Here is a 16,900-nt window from a genome sequence, read left to right on the forward strand (position 1 = left end):
GAAGACTCATCACAAAAAAATACAGAACTCAAATAAGAAGTAAACAAACAGTAAAGGAACCCAGCAAACAAATCTGTACGGACCTCTTCAAAGCAAGGCAGCTTCAAATTCACTGTATATGTGAAGCTTGTAGTCATTGCAAAACCTTTACACTGACCATGTAGGTATGGTGAACAGTCATCTCCCATCCAACTGGTATCCCATTCAATACCAGTTATCTGCATGCCTCTTATACCCTCCTTGCCAGAAAAGTCACATGAGATGACAGAATGTCGCTGGCTCGCTGCAATGAGCATGTACACCCCATGTTGGAGTGAGTGAGTGAGATCCTCTGGTGGGTTCAGGGCAGCCAAAAAGAAGTGCTGAGAGATGTTATCCTTGAAGAAAAGGCTGAGCAAAAGCAAAGAAGAAAACCCTGCACGTGACCAAGGAAGAGTAGGACACTATATAGCATCCCAGAATTGCATTTTTCCCAGGGAATAAGGGTCCTGACCACAGGAGACCACAAATAGCATCAAGTGCATGATCCTTTTTACTTAAAGGTATTGAATTAGTCTCTCCCCTGGACTCTTACACATGAAGGACATCAGGAAAATAATATTGCCTTAAGGAGCAAAGCTGTAACTAACTCTAAAGGGAAGGAACAGGGTGAGTAAAAGCTGGACCTCAGAGAGCAGCAGAGGGACAGTGTAAAGGACTCCTGAGCTGAAAAATGGCTTCCCCAGCCCGGAAATAAGGATGTGCCTGTCCAACATGAACTTGGAGCAGAAACTCCTATGCAGCACCTCTCTCACAGCACTGAATCTGGGGAGGGAGAGGCAGGCAAGCTGGTGTCTCAGGGCCTGTCGAGCACGGGATACGTGACCCTGTGTGTCAGCTTGAATTAAGGCAAGGAGTGCCACTGGGCCTCGCTGCCCAGCACTCCCCTTTCTCTGGACCTGGGAAGGAGGACTGGGGCTGTGCAGTAAGCCCAGCTGTCAGATCTCCTATATCATCTGCAAAGCCATCGACCCTCTCTGGGACCTTTGGGAGGGAAAAAAAAAAAAGATCCAGAATGCATACTTACAAAAACCTACTCTATTTTTGGTAATAAGATTTAACAGTGTTGCTAATGTTCAGGGATGATTCTCCCTCAGACACTGTAAATACAAAAGGGGAGAAAAATAGCAGAATGGATCCAGTTTTGAAGAAAGAAAGCACAAAGAAACATGCCACTAAGACAGAGAATCAAGGGGTAAACCCAGCAAAACCTCTCTCTGTCTCCCTGACATGCTGCCTAAGGAGTAGGGCCAGATTCTGTGTTTATGGAAGATGAACCTAATAACTGAGGTTTACAGAAAAACCTCCCACAGTGCCTTAAATGGGGCCAAAATAACCTCCCTGGCTAGCGAAATCTGCACGGAAGGGGTAGAACTTTCTGTGCCTCCTTCATTTGTTATTTATATTGGGAACTGGAGACCAATACACAGTTTTGCTTATCAGTTAATATTTTGGAAATGTACTGTCTTCGAGCATATCAATCTCCAAGATAACTACTCTCTGAGCTTCAATTTTAAAGGACACCTTTGCAAAACATCAGTTCAACAAGGGAGGAGATTTTCTCAGTCTGTCCAGCTTTAAACGCCAGGCATACCTTTCATGTTTAATATGATTCCACATATATGCTAAAATCTGTTTCTATACAGCTTTATAAATAGTTTTAGTCTGCATACTCTGTGAGTTTAATTCACTTCTTTACTGTTTTTTTAGTACCTGGCAGAATTTGAGTACAAATGCTAAATTTAATTTATTACTATATATGATAATTCCATAAAATCCCTTCCTAAGCCAAAGTATCAGTGTCACTCTCATCTATGAAACTCCTTGCTACTGTCAGTAACCAGTGATCCATTCTGAAACACAGGCTTAATCTTCAGTCTGTGAGATCACAACCTAAGGTCTCAGCTATCCCTGGAATTATTCTGTACACAGAAGGTGTAAACACTTGCATAAAAATCATGTAATCACATCCAGATTGCTGGACTGCAAGGAGGTGTAAAAATAATGGTTAACAGTGCTTCATATATGGAACTAATTCTAAAACAGCCTCAAATTAAAAAGGGGGTGGGGAATAAGAAGTATCTTCATGAAGAATGCTGATTCAGGGCTTCATTTCTATTAAGTGATGTACAGTGTCATCACTGTGTGGCTGTACAGAGCAGTGGTTCAGAGCAATTACCCAGTAATGCACGGTGACACTGATGTGCTAGTAAACTACTGGAGTTCATACTCGATTCACTGCTAGCATCAGGACTCTGAAAGGCAGGTAGAAACTCCCTGCATGCATAAACAATGTGTGTAAATGTCACCAGTGATAAAATTTTTAAAAAGGAGAAGGAAGAGGCAGTTACAAATAAATCTTTCAGCTGAGAATTGTAACTGCGTAGACCCACAGGAGCACTAAAGCTGTATATTTTTTTTGATAATACAGGATGGAAAGATGCTTCTATATCGCTACCCAGGTTCTATTTCCATTAATTACAATTAAAACCGTATGGTGGCTTCTTTTATTTGCCACTCTGAGTGCAACATTGACCTGCTCCTGGTGTTCAGCTTACTGTGAGGGTGAATGCAGAGGGGAAATGAAGAGCATCAAAGGAGCAGACAAAAGCATCAGTAGTTTATGCCGGCTGTCATAATGCTGCTCTGTTTTTAGAGTTCCAGCTACAGGAATTGTGAAGGAACAACAAGACTTTCAGGACAGGTATTTTTAACTCCTTTGTTTAAAACAGCTCCTGTGGTTATGGGATGAAGCTTGGAACGTGACCTCAGCATGTCCTAAGGTGTCAGAAAATGCAGCCAAACAAACAAAAAAATGTAGGCCTAACATACTTAGAAAAAGTATTAAAATATAAAATATTATTACAATACTCGAATGGATTTTGGATTCTGAGCCTAGAAATGAGGCAGCAGGTAAATAAGTAAAGCTACATGTCCCACATGCCAGGGCCAGAGAAAAGCCTTGATCTTCCCCCAGGAAACAGTACCAATTACTACATTTTTAACAGACCCTAGTCACCAGCTAATAGATTGATGCCTCCAGAGCTGGCTTCCTCCCTGGCCCTCTCCTGTTAAGTGACACAAGGGTATTCAAGCCCTTTTATCAATGCACAGCAGCAGTAATATGAGTCCTTCCACACTAAGCAGCTCCTTCTTTAAGATTTGTCAACCAGGGGAGTGGAGGCCCTGGTGAAAGTAGTTAATGTAGCAGTTTGTGTTGGAAAAGTTCCATTTTACCTTCTCTGCAAGCACTGCAACTGTTCTGCCTGACCCACTTTGCCCCGCTCCTGGTGGCACTGCCATTTATCTTGCTGAGGTAGCTATGCCCTCATGAACACCAGATCACTGAAGGTTTTTGTTAGTTGTTAGCTCTTTTCTCTTGGAGAAGGCAAGGCACAGCTTTTTGTCCGCTGCTGTTTCAGAATCCTTGAGTCTTCCATAGGCTGCTCCAGACCCCAAGGCAAGGATTTACACTGACCTATTCTAAGTAAGCTCTGATTCATCAAATCAATGACAAGCTAGAGCCAGAAGGTCCTGGAAGTCATAACTGTCTCTGCCTTACTGGAGTGCTCTGCTATAAAAGCAAGGTAGTAAATTTTACCATAGAACTGGAGGTTTTCAAGTGACTTAGAAGCTGATGATCTCAGATGCATGTGTCAAATCTCAGGGTAGTTCACTCAAAGCTGTATGGAGGTTGCAGACTGTCAGGAGATTACACTCAACCAGCCTGACTCATGGCAAGACCAGACTGGGAGAGAAGACTGCGAATCTGGCATCCTCACATCCAAGTTCCACCACCACGTGGTTTCACCTTGCAGAGATGCAAGAGAAACTGCTATGGAATGATAATGCTGAGACTGCTGTGCAGTAAGACTCAGCTCCTTAGTTTTTGTTATTGCATCATTAAGCAAACACACATTCACACATACAAAGGGAAAAAACTCAGCAAACATTTAAGTTCAAGTTCATTTAAGATCAAGTTACAGAACCTAGCTACGTGTATGCTGGTGGAAAAGCTCAGTCAAAACTAAAGGAGACTTTCATGCCAAGAGCACTAACACTATGCTTTTCTTTAGCCCACAAAGCCCTTGGGCCATTTGGAGGAACAGGGTTTGCAGTTGTAGCTGCAATTCACCAACAGAAAGGTTTTTCTGTCTCCCAGATTATTAGAGATGGATAACAAAGTGAGATTGAGAAGACAGCTTTCTTCATATTCCATAATGCAAGTGTGTCTATCCAGATTAATCTTGCATTAACACATTGTATTTTTCAATTAAGAGCAGTTAGAGAAACAAGTGTGGACACAGACACACACCAATAGCCTTACAGTGTTGTGGCAGAATGATGACAATCACTACAAAGGTCAACTTGGTACCCTTTCTGCCACTGTAGCACCCTTTGGAGAGTGGGAAAAAGGAAAAAAAAAACAAACCTAAGCTACAGTGCATCTCTATGCTATCACGTTTTGGCTGTCCTCTTCCTCCCTTTCTCTTCTTCTGCAACATTCCCTGTGTTTGATATTCATATACACTTACAGAGCTGACCAAGAAATCCCTTCATATTCCCGTTTGATTTTAGCTTTGCTATTATCTATTCCAAGAACAAGCTGGTAATTTTGATATCCTACATGAATCTTGACAATCTAACTAAAAGGAGCAAAAGGAGGTGTAAGAAGTCTGCACCAGCACATATGCTTGCTCTGGGGATAAACTCACTTCCCCAGGCCACAAAGGCAAACACCAGGGGCTCAGCAAAGCACAGCCAGGGGATGATCCTCCAAATGAGGCAGAGAAATCAAGGGCTTACATTCATATTGCTTTACTTGTGCCATTCAAGAGAGGCACCTATCTTAGAAGGGCTATTCTGGACTTACTCCATAAATACTGGCTACTATAGCGTTACTCCCAAGGGCAATGAGCTCCCCTAAAATTTGAGTCATTCTCTACAGTCATCCTCTAATGAGTCTAGAAAAAACCTCAAGCAACAGCGATGAGGACTGAATCCAGGTTGGAACCACTGCACAACCCCTTCTGAACCCTTTACTCATCCAAGGGGCAGCTGAAATCTCCCCTTCTGCATTCTGCCATCAGCTCCCTGTGCCTTTGTACTGCCATTAGGAGGGAGAGGTGCAGGACAGAGGGCACGATCTAAGGTATGCTGTCCCTGCAAGAGTAAACTAGTGGGGAGAGCAAAATAGCTTGTGAAGTGATGGTATGTTCAAAGTTATGTAATGGGACATATGGGACATGGTCGCCTGTCATACATCTCTCTTGTAGGAATTAATTTACCCCTGAGAGTGTCCTTGGATGGAGGGTGATAACTTTACAATGGAGGCTCTATGAACAAGTGAGTGACATGTACCCACGCCTATGGCTGGTTCACAATGCCATGAATGGAGGCTGTCTCACTGACTCACCCTTGGATGGCGGTCTCTCCAGATCCGAATCGAGGTGGATCGGTGGGGCAATGTAGGAAACCTGCCCATGGTGAGCCTGCCCTGTGGACAAATAAGTGGTTTAGTTCCACTGTTTCCTACAGAGATCTATCAGGGCTATAATCAAATGCACAGCATTTTTATGGCACTGGTTTAAAAACAGGTTTTGAAGCATTTTGTTCTATTGTGCATTTTTCCCAAGGAACTTCCATGTTTTGCAGACATCTGATGAGAAGTTGAAAATGCTCCCATCTCTTCTGCTTTTTCCTTGCAGACATGGGTACTCTGCTGAACTTTAGTTATACCTGCTTTACCACTACCACATACGTGTTGCACCATGTTCTCTTGAAAGGCCATATGCTACAGAAGACCACTGATTTCACACAAGCCCATTCAATGTGTTCATCTTACTCCGAGAGAGAAGCAAGCATTTCTATGTCACAGCAATTTTTGAAGGAAGCATGGGATGCAGCACAATTCCACCTGTTTGTCCCATCTGCAGAAGATGCAAACATCATTTTTTGGAACTCAGCATTGCTTTCACCTCAGTGGAACCTTTTTGGTTCCCTACACCACCATGCGGTTTCAGAGTTGCTCAGACCCAAGTCCTCTCCAGCAATTTGAAGGTAACTATATCAAGAAACTTCTATTTGTAATAAAAACATTTTGTTATAATTCATCTATTTACTGTAACAATTTACAGGGTTGTTAATCTCTTTTTCTAAACATGGAAAGTTAATGACACATAGATTATGATAACAGTTAGGGTAACCTTCCCGTTTCAAGTAATATTCGCTCTGCAATAAAAGGAGTTGATTCCTCTTATGAGACACATTCCAAATAATTAATACAGCTCCCTGTTGACACTTGCTGTTGTTGCTCCAAGCAATTTCCAAGCTAGCATCACAGGCAGTGGAGCAGCGACACAGTCTTCAGGCTTCTTTGTAATGACATCCAGGAATACCACAAGCACGGTATGCTGGTGCACATAATATGTGGAAAACATCTCTTCAGGGAGATAAAATATTAATGGGAAAGGGGAGAGGAAAAACAAAAAAAAGAAGTGTGTCTGAATGGGCAAATTATATTTACTGCTTTACACTGAGGGTGACTCAGATAATTTGCATTATTAGCCATTACAGCAACTGGACGTAATTCAGGTTTAAAATCTACTGACACATCATAAATTCTGTATTTGCTTTTAAGTGCTTTAACATGGGAAATCTGCTTCAGGCAAACCCATAGCTAATAACGAGTTATTCTGCTTTCCTCTTCTCGTTTACATGTTAAAAATCCATTTGCTGTCATTAGTGTGCACAAGTCATCATTTAATAGCTGCTTGGTTCTGCAGCAGAAACAGGCAGACGATCTGCTCTCACTCCAAGCTGCTCAATGTGCAGGATAGTGCCCTTATAACCGTAGAACAGTCTCAGCATTTGCTGCATCAAAGATACCACAGAAACGTTAAAGAGCTGAGGTTGGCAGGGAACTCTGGAAATCACCTAATCCATTCCAAGGGCTACAAGAGCCCATAGCAAGTGTCCAATCTCATTTTTAGTATCTCTAAGGATGGAGACTCCACAGTCTCTCTGCTCAATCTGTACCAGTGCTTGGCCACCCTCACATCAAAAAAAAAAAAGAAAAGCTTTTCCACTATCTGCCTCTAAGAAGCATGGCTCCATCTTCTTTATTTCCCCTCATCACATATTTATACTTGCCAGTAAGATCGCCTGGATGATCTGGTCCAGGACAGTCACAGCTCTCTCAGCCTCTCCCCCCACAGAGATGCTTCAATCCCTTAATAATCATTGTGGCCCTTTGCTGGACTGGCTCCAGTAAGTCCCTGTTTCTCTTGCACTGGGTAGCCCAGCACAGTACCCAACATTCTGATATGTCTCACCAGAGCTGAGTAGAGGGGCAGGATCACCTCCCTTGATCTGCTGGCAATGCTCTGTCTAGTGCAACCCAGGAGCCTGGTGGTCTTTTCTGCCCTATGGACACACTGTTAACATGTGGGTTTTGGTTTGGGGTTTTTTGGGGGTTTTTTGTTTGTTTGTTTGTTTGTTTTTTGCTTCTTTTGTGTTTTTTTTTAATCACCTGGTCTTCTTGGGACCAAGTAATCTCAAAACCAAAAAAGAATGATTCTGTAAGCTTAAAGGGCTAGGCCAGAGTAAAGAAGATACGTGTACAGTATATAAAAGACTACAAGAGTTTGTTTAGACATTCACTACAAATCAGTAATAACCATGGAAGCTTATTAATGTTTTATAAAAGCTTTTACCTTATATGGAGGAAGTATCAAATGCTCTCTAGTGATAAATGAAACAAGTTACAGAAAGCTTTTATCTACTTGCTGTTGATGCAAAACACAGTTACTTCCAAAAAAAAAAACAACCAAACTTGACTTCAGTTAGACTGTACACTTCCAACAATGCTAATAAATCAAATTTTGGGTTTTAATATTCCCTCTAGAATAAAGCAATGTGAACAATTGTTGTGATTTATATTCTGGGCCCGAATGCCAGCTCAGGTGTTCTTCAGACTCATAAGAGTCTTCCCATTTGAGGAACAAAGGCTCTCCACTGCTGAGTCCCTAGTGATACATTCAGAATCAGGATACTTTACAAATCTTCTTATTAATCAACAGAATCACATTTTTGCTTTGGTTTTGCTATTATTGGCAGTGGTGACCTCAGAGAATTGAGGGAAGAGAGGCAAGGGGAGGTGTTTGAATCAAGGCCTGGCAATGGGACTGGTACACAAGAACACAGTACTCCTGGTTTTAACAGTATTACAAGTTCTGCCACTGATTCTATTAAAAACCAGTATTTTACCTAATGGACCTATGAAGATTTTGAGACTGATAATACTGATGCAGCTCAAGTTGATAACAAAGACTGACAGAACAAGTTTTGCCAAGTGAGGCCAACTCCCAGACCCTTTTGAGTGAGTTTTGCACTTTCAGATGCCTACTGCAAGCCCTGGCTCTAGGAATGAATGACTCCTATCTCCCCCTCTTTAGTTCCAGCTGCTGCAGAAAAGCACTTGAAAAGGGGGATGTGAGACCCTTAATAGAAAAAAAAAAAAAAAAAGAAGGCAGAAACACTCGACACCAGTCTCTCCAATCCTTCAGTCGTTTTTAGTGCACACTGGGTCTGAGCTGACAAAGGTGCAGGACCAAGAGGTGGGACCTGGCCTCCCTTACCATCTCTCCAGCTGCCATACTTTCATATCTACACACACACCTATAAACCCATTAGCCTATTTGTTTGACTGTTCTTCGATCTGAATGCTGGCCTGGTACCTGTGCTTATTGGAGTGGAAATGCCTGGTGTCAGTTCCTTTTTGAATTTTGAAGGATTCTCCAAAGAAAACTGCACCTTGTCTTTTAGTTATGAAAAAAAAAAAAAAAAAGTAGACTTCTGATAAAATACCAGAGGTCAAGATGTCTCTGTTGCTGATGGGAAGTTCACCATGCCTCATATTATAACAGCTTGCATGGCCTTCTCCAGATCCCACCCTGCCTATAACCATCTGCTGTTTCCGCAGCCGGCTCCCAGGTAAAAAAGTAAACAGCAATCAAACATAATCATCAAAGTAACATTTGATGAAGTTGCCAATTTTTTATGTACTAGCTAAGGTTGTGCTCCATTTCCCTTACTCCTCTTGTTGGAAACATCCAGGTACTGACATGGCCAATGGCCATGGCTCCCTGTCAGTGGCAGGTGCTGGGCAGGGGGAGCAACAGGCAACAAGGGGTAATACTGGAAGACAACTGTGGATCAGTCCTGATCTGCTTTTCTTGTATCATAATACAAGGATTCAGGTCCGGCCAACACTGCCTAAATATCAAAACCATCTCAGGTGAGACAGGGCAAACAGTAAGTGTGACACAAGTAGCCACAAACAGCCTGCCTTCATAGCAGCCATGTGCATGTGCTGTGACAACGTCAAAAAAAAAGCATGTTTGGTAGTAACAATTCTGGGAGTAAAATATGGATATGACCTTGAAAATCCATCTGGTGACATGGCCTCCCTTGGGTAGAGGGAACAAGAAAGGTGTTTCTGAATTAGAAAAAGTGCTTGACTGGCCATTATTTTCAGGTCTGACACATGAGAGATACAATACATTTTAAAAAGCCCATAAGTTGGAAGAACAAAGATAATGTTTTGTGAAGACTGAAAGAAATATAATAGCTTGGCCTAAGGGATTTTTCTTCTTACTATTTTTTTAAAAGGGATCTGGATGCTCACAGACAGAAAGTAAACATCCACATATCTTCAAAAATCTGCCCCTAAGTGATTTAGTCATCTACAGATGCAATGATATAAAACTACAGAAAAAAATCTACGAATGCATGGACTAACCAAGAAAAGTTGCAACAAAGCAGTCTCACCTGTGTATCTATTAAAACCATTCCCCCTGATCCTTTTTAGAAACATACCCACTGTTTGTAGCATCTAACAGGGCAGGCCTCCTTCCTGATCCTATGCCAAGTTTCCAGTGCCTGTGACATTTGATTTTTCTAGAGCGCAACTCCTGTTGTCATGTATGCACATGGGAAACCTTTCTTCCTGGCCCTTGGTCATTTTTTACCTCAGATTTTTCCTGTGCACTGTCAAAGAGAAAACCTGAATAGAAAACTGAATGATTCAAACCCCCAAAAGCAAAGAAAAAGAACACCGACATTTACTCGACTAAAAATAAGACTTTTAAAACCATACGATGAGAGATGTCCTAAACATCTGATTACTTGTCTCCTAAAGCTGGCAATGCTATGAAGATAACTAAAATCACCAGAACGGATGGTTCTCACTTTTCCCTACTGCTCCTTTGCTCAGTGCCTATGGTACCATGGTGGGTATGGACACCACGTGCACCTAAATTGCAGTTCTGCCCCATGCCTGACCCAGTTCCAGCAGCAGCAACGAGCAGCCATCAGGAGATATATTTTTTTAAACAAACATGCTTCAAACTCTTTGTTCTCAAGGGGTGAGAGTCCCCTTTCTTTGCTGTCCTTATCCAGAGGCAATCACTGCAACACATTTTTTTGCTGTCATGTCGGATTACTGAGATTTCTACCCATTTTCCAGGCTCTTTTATCATGCTTTGTCTTCCACAGGTTCACCAGTTCTCAAGATCCTTCTTAGACAATCTAGCTAGCATTTCATGCAGAGGATTTAATTTAATTTCATGCTGGTATCTCTGATGACCCATGTTCCCAGGTACTGCCTCTCCTACATCCTTTGTTGTCTGCACCTCCGAATGCAGACACCTCCATGGATTTAATCCCTCGTATTTTAGTCTTGCTTGGATCACTAATGAGTTAATACCCATAAAAGTAAACATCAATTCCTCAGACTTTGATTTCAGTTCTTCACATAATTCCCCCTTTTTTAATAAGAATGGGGTAGGCATACACTAAATATGCTAAATACATATTCTAAGGAAAAGTCTTGAAAAACATACTGACAATTTTACTAGTATCTTTACAGATAAAGTATTCTTTGCATGCTGTGGCCCTTTTTTCCATGTAACTGAAAATATTAATTTTTAAAAGCAGTCCAGTTTGTCTGTGATACAACATTACTTTTTGGCCACATTTCTGTAATTCTCTAAATGTTAACAGGATCTTTTCAAAAAATTATTTATTATCTAACAGAAGACTACTTCACTTAGTTGGATTGCAATTTCTAGGATCATCTCTCTCATAGTCTTTAATTTCCAAAATCAGTACATTTTTTTCTTGACCTTTTTTCTCCTCTCATGAGTCTTTGTGAATCCCATAATATGTAGGCATACATAAAAACATATGGAAAGAGAAATTAAAAAACTGGTAGTTTTGCAAACACGCTCCTTTGACATGCCATTAAACAAATTTCATTCAGGTCTATTACTCGGCATATATTCAGACTTCTCCCAGCAGCCTTTTTTTCTGCCTTCCATCAATGACTATCTTTACAAAACATCATTTCCTCACTGCCCACCCTCTTCCATTTTGCATTAAGAGCTTTCTTTTTAAATAAAGCTTTTATAAAGCCATTCTCTACCTCAGATGTGTCAGAGTTAGCGCTGATTCTGTCCACCGCTTCATTTACTCATGGCCTTTTATGGAGTATCTCTCTTTCATCTGTACATCTCCCTTTCATCTTTCAATGGCCTTTTAACTCCTTAGGGTAGCAGCAACCCACCCATTCCCGCTTCTTCCCTCCCTCCCAGGGTCATTTCCCTGTCCTTCCCTCGAAGCTGTGGATGCTTCTGAATACAAGAAAACCCTCTTTTCCAACAGGAACTCTCTGACTACATTATCTCTGCTCTCTTCCCATTTTGCCTCCCGTATTTCATAATGGGAAGCATGGCAAGCTTAAAGCAACTGCAGCAGGAAAAGCAGGGTACATGCAAGCGTGGTTGCCACACAGGGACAGCTCCTGGTCACGTCTGCCTGCTGAAAATGGAGACTACCAACACCGGTAGCCTCAATGGGTGCTGACAGAGAGCCTTCCATCCACACCGAGGAGAGGGCTCCTGTGCAAAGACACCACAACAAGCAAATGTTTCCTCTCCCATACTGTTCTTGACAGAAGTTATAATATTGTAACATTTTATGTTGTTTACTTACACATTTCTTATGAAGCTGTCTGAAAAAGCATATAATAGTAGCTTTTTCAAATGCCAGCATTATGTCCTCATGTTTAGGGGATGAAGGACTGTGTTTTTTTCTGGAAAAAGCCCTGCTTTGTTGCATGCATTTTGTTTCTCCGCCTTTCAAAGAGAGGGGTCACCAGGAAAACTCAAAAGGAACCAATTTGCAGATGAGAAGCAAGAGGTGTGTTCTCACCTGCCTGTCCCAAGTTTGTGGCCGAGTTCCCCAGTACTGACCAAAGAAAACTTCATCCTCAGTCAAGAGGGTTGCCAAATACAAAGAAAACCTTGGAGTCAAGGAAGAAAGCTCAATAAGGGATGCAGGGAAAGGGGCGAACTGGGGAGATGTTTGGCTAATACCCTGTCACACTCGCGTCTCATGTTTTAGATTAAATGCAAATCCAAAAGCAGTGCCTGGCAGTGTGCTTGCGCGAACAGAAAGTGTGATCAAATGGACTAGACTTTTCTGAGGAAGTACCACTTCTGTTTTCAGTTTGTCACAACAAACAACAGCCCTAACCATAAGAAGGAGGAAATCAAACCTTTTTGATAACCAAACTGTCCCTCTTGTGACAGCCATTACCTGGGATGACTAGGCTAGGTTTGAGCTATGGGCTAAAATAAGGACAAAAATAATGCCAAAGGAATGGATTAAAAACTGTCTGAGTATTACAGCAGTTGAAGCAATTGCAGGCTTTTCACAGTGGCAGATGAGTATTTTCCAAGGAGCATTTAGGACTCCTGTCCCAGCTAAAGTCAGGGGTGAATAAGCTTCTTCAAGGCACACCGAGATTCCTCATTTTGATGAGGAAACATTGTAATTTGTGTTTGGTGTTTAGATGGACCTCATCCTTTTGTTAAGGACTTAAAACATTAAATTTAGAAGCACTTTGGCTCCCGTGATGCTCTGTATCCTCCAATGCACATCCCAGAATCTCTCCTGTGGTACAAGAGTTTGGTGTAAGGGCTGGGAAGGAAGAAGAACTAAAATACACAGGAAATATTTCATCCACGCCATTATAATTAAACAGTGTTAAAGACCTCTTATCTTACCCCCAAACGGCAACACATAAAAGAAGGCTGTATCCAAATTTGGCTTTCCCCAGTGCCCAAGGCAGGGAGTTGACCTCCAGGGCTGCACATTTTTTGAACTTTTCTCCCCAGCACCTTGCCCAGTAGGCTAAAGAAACACAACGTTGTATTTTTCTTTTTCTCCCAGACATACTCGCTGTCCTATGAAATATAATTTACCAATCACCTTCACCAAAAAACATGGGGCAGGAGGAGAAGGATTATGGTGCAGAGGAAACACAGGGATTTGGACCAATGCAGTCCTCAGAGCCCTAAAGCAGACAAATATTGGTAACCACAAACCACCCAAAGCGGGTTTAGGCACGGTGAACCCAGGGAGGTTTCCTTGGCCACCTCTCAGAGATTTAATCTAATACAAAGTGCATTGTGCCAGCTTCTGCTGTCCTTACTCTGCTCTTGTCCCAAAAGTCAAACAGGATGTTTCCAACCTCCTTAGTGGGTCAAGCCCAGCCTGTTCTGCCTCAGGTGTGGCTGAAAAGAATTGGGATAGAAAAGTTAGAAAGAGCTTTTTGGGGGAAATCTAGCCAAAGCCATCCAGTCCATCTCCTGCAGAGGCAAGATTGTTCCTTACACTGTTCTGAAAGGTGTCTCCTTGGGGCTGTCCACCTCCTCTCATTATCAGACACTGAGCAACAGATCTCATTGCCATGAGATTTTGTTTCAGTTTTCTCTTTGAGGGGAAGGAATCCTGCTGCCTCCCAGCCTGAGATGATAATGCCTTATTTTTTTCCCCTGTTGCTTGCTCTTTTTTCCCCACCTGAGCTCCCTTAGGACTTGCTCTTTGCTGCTGTGCTCTCACTATCACCCATGTTTCTTGTCTCCTCCATCTCTCTTAGATGCAGCCTTGTGTTACAGCTAACCCATTTCACAGCAGTCTTCTCTCCCCTGTGACATGGCCAGGCATTCCTATCCCCTCTCTTGCAGCAAATCTGGCAATTAACGCAAGAACAGAGCCAGCTAGAGATGATCTGATGGAAAACAAGTCACTGAAAACAATAATTACTAGTTTTCCACTGGCTCAATGAGCAGAACCAATTCAGGCTGCTGTGGCAACAGTGCCAGATCTGATGCAAAAGAAAGGTCAAGAATAAAAGAGTCAGGGGTGGGATGGTGACAGCTATCAGTTTAACCGTAACATAAAACTGCACCCAGGAACAGTAGTGGCATTGTATCTGGACGTCCCCTCCATCCCCATACCAGACTCTCCCCTTGCCCCAGGGAGACTCCCACCAATTGCAACCTTCCTTCAATGCCTTTCAGACAGCTTTTAATCCACCTGCCAGCATAATTTAGAGAGCTATGTCTCACAACTCCAGGTCAAGGGTTCTAATGAAAGCCAAACGTGTTACAGCACACTTGCTCCTTGCAGGCAGAGCTTAGGACACAGTCCTGTCATTCTGTTACTTATGCTGCTCTTGTTCAAGCAGAAAGGGGAGCAGTGGGGGAGAAGGAGGAATCAGGCAGTCACTCTTGCCATGCTGAGCCTAAATTTCAGTGGCAAAGAATCTAGGGGGGTTGTCAGAGAAATCAGTTGAGATGGTGGATTGCGAGGTAGGAGACATGTCCGAAGTAGACAGGTAGATCTGTGAGTCACCAGCCTGGAGACAGTAATTGAAGTGTCTCATGGTTTCAAACATTGTGTGATGTGGTCCAAGAATTTGTCACTCTCACTTTCCTCAATTTGTGATAGCCTATAGCAGATGTCCCTTCCAATTGTGTCTTTATTTTCCAACCTTTACATCTCTGCATGTGTAGCATAGCCTCCATCCCCACATTGTACCTCTCCGGTATTGCCTATGCCTCTGCTGGGATCCTCTCTTTTTCTCCTCCACCACCTCCAGAGCAGGTGAGACCCCAACTTCTCTCACCTTCTACATCCTCTCTCCAGGCACTCATGATTGCAAGACTCCAAGAAACAATTTCATCACACAGGCCTGCCTCTTTGGCTCCTGACGTGCATCCTCTTGTCCAGCTAAATCAACTCATCTTCCATCGCCACGTGGCCAACATACTATTCAAACCTTAACTGCTATATTCCATGCGTTTCTGTGACTATTCCTCACTCTGACTGCAGCCCCAAAAAGACTGCCAAACAATAAAGCACCAGAGCAATCTTCTTCATTACAGGTATTTTTACCAACTGCTCTCATTAGAAAAGTGCAAAGAGATGAGTAATTTGTTTTCCGAGTGGGTCAGTGCACCCTAACTGCATTAATCACTTCTTTTGATGTGCCACAGGAGCCTTGAGACAGGCAGTACAGCCTGCCTGGTTCTGCTTCCTGCCTGCTGCCAAGCTTCAGCTGTGGTGCAGCAGCGGGATGCTGCAAGAGGGGACAGACTCCATCTCAAAGCGAGTGATCAAGCAGCAAACAAGATTAACACTACATTATTTGATGAAGAAATGAAACAAGGGTGGGTATTTTCTTCATGGTCTAAAAGAAAGTAATCTAAGCCACTTCATCTTTTTTTTTTTCTTTTCTTCATTCTTTGCAAGATAATATAAGGTATGTCTCAGCATGAAGGACATGACTGCCTGTAGAGAGATTTTGACAACTCCCCTCTGAGTGCTAAAATGCTGTCAGCTGAAAAACTGAGCTGTTTGGGCAAATTGATCTAACTCTGACAGACTTCCTCTCTGTTTTCATGTTTTCTCTCTCAATCAAAAGCCTCCTAAAGAATCCATGTTTTCAATTCAGTGTCAGAGAAGGGGGAGAAGAGGGGAGATTGCCTACTTTTCCTGCACTGTTCATCAGTAACCTAGTTGGATGAGAAATCTGTGAGAGGAAGGGGAAGGTCTCAAAAGTCTCTTGCATCTTCCCATTGCACACAGATACAGATCTGAATATAACAATTTCTCTAATTCACATATAGCAACTACATATGGACTTTCTGACTGCCAGCAAGGGCAGACTCAATATATTTTGTGTGCAGACACTAAGAGTATAGGAAGCAGAGTCAATAGGCCTGAGTTCATCTCCAATGCCAATAAAAGGTAAGTTGCCGGATCAGCCATCCAAAGAAAGCCCCACTGGAATTTTTTAAAATAATCATTAGAAATCATCTCCTCCTTCCTCAGCCTAAGGAAAATGAAACCAAAGCATTTTTAAACCTTGTCCCTAGCTGTGAATATATCTGTAACCTTTCTGCATCAGTGACAATTTTGAACACAATTTTTGATGGTCAAATCCTGGGAGCACTTTTAACACTTTATAGCAAAAATTAGGCACGCTCCTGTCACAGTCAGTAAAGAAGCACCTCTTTCTATTACCTCGGTCGGGAACTCCAGAAATCCCCAGGTCTTTACAATAAAGCAACGCCAAGCAGCCCAAAAGTGCTTTGCAAAGACAGTTTAGGGCTCTGCTGTTTTTGCACTCTTTTCACCTTTTCATGTAACACAGCTTTTTAACTCCATGACCACTGTCTTGCTTGTTGGGTCTTTCTCCACAGTTTTTCTAGCTAAGTGTCAAAACATTGTAATGTTTGTTTATTTTTTCTCTTTACCTACCTCCTGTAAAGCCAGCTGAAGAAACTCATGCTCAACGTGGTCAATTTTGATATTTTTTTTTAAAGACCCATGCGGTAGAATTGCATAGAATTTATAGATTCAAAGAGATTTGAAGTCTACAGACTACAACTGATAAGCTACAGCTTACCAATTTTAGTTTTGGTGAAGTCAGCTATGGACTTAGTTA

At 42.3% G+C, this 16,900-nt stretch overlaps 1 protein-coding gene across 24 annotated transcripts in view; it reads right to left on the reverse strand.

Moving 5' to 3' along the window:
* The window catches only part of ADGRL3 (adhesion G protein-coupled receptor L3), a 512,372-nt gene that overhangs the window by 142,107 nt on the left and 353,365 nt on the right, over positions 1–16,900 (reverse strand). For all 24 annotated transcript variants that reach the window (XM_039382062.1, XM_039382059.1, XM_027725031.2 and 21 more), the window contains one exon: positions 5,456–5,536. In XM_039382062.1, coding sequence (XP_039237996.1) covers positions 5,456–5,536 — 81 coding nt within the window. The remainder of the gene's footprint in view (positions 1–5,455; positions 5,537–16,900) is intronic.

Source organism: Pipra filicauda, unplaced genomic scaffold (assembly GCF_003945595.2).
Source record: "Pipra filicauda isolate LSUMZ 115617 unplaced genomic scaffold, ASM394559v2 scaffold252_size1811890_pilon, whole genome shotgun sequence".
NCBI lineage: Eukaryota > Metazoa > Chordata > Aves > Passeriformes > Pipridae > Pipra > Pipra filicauda.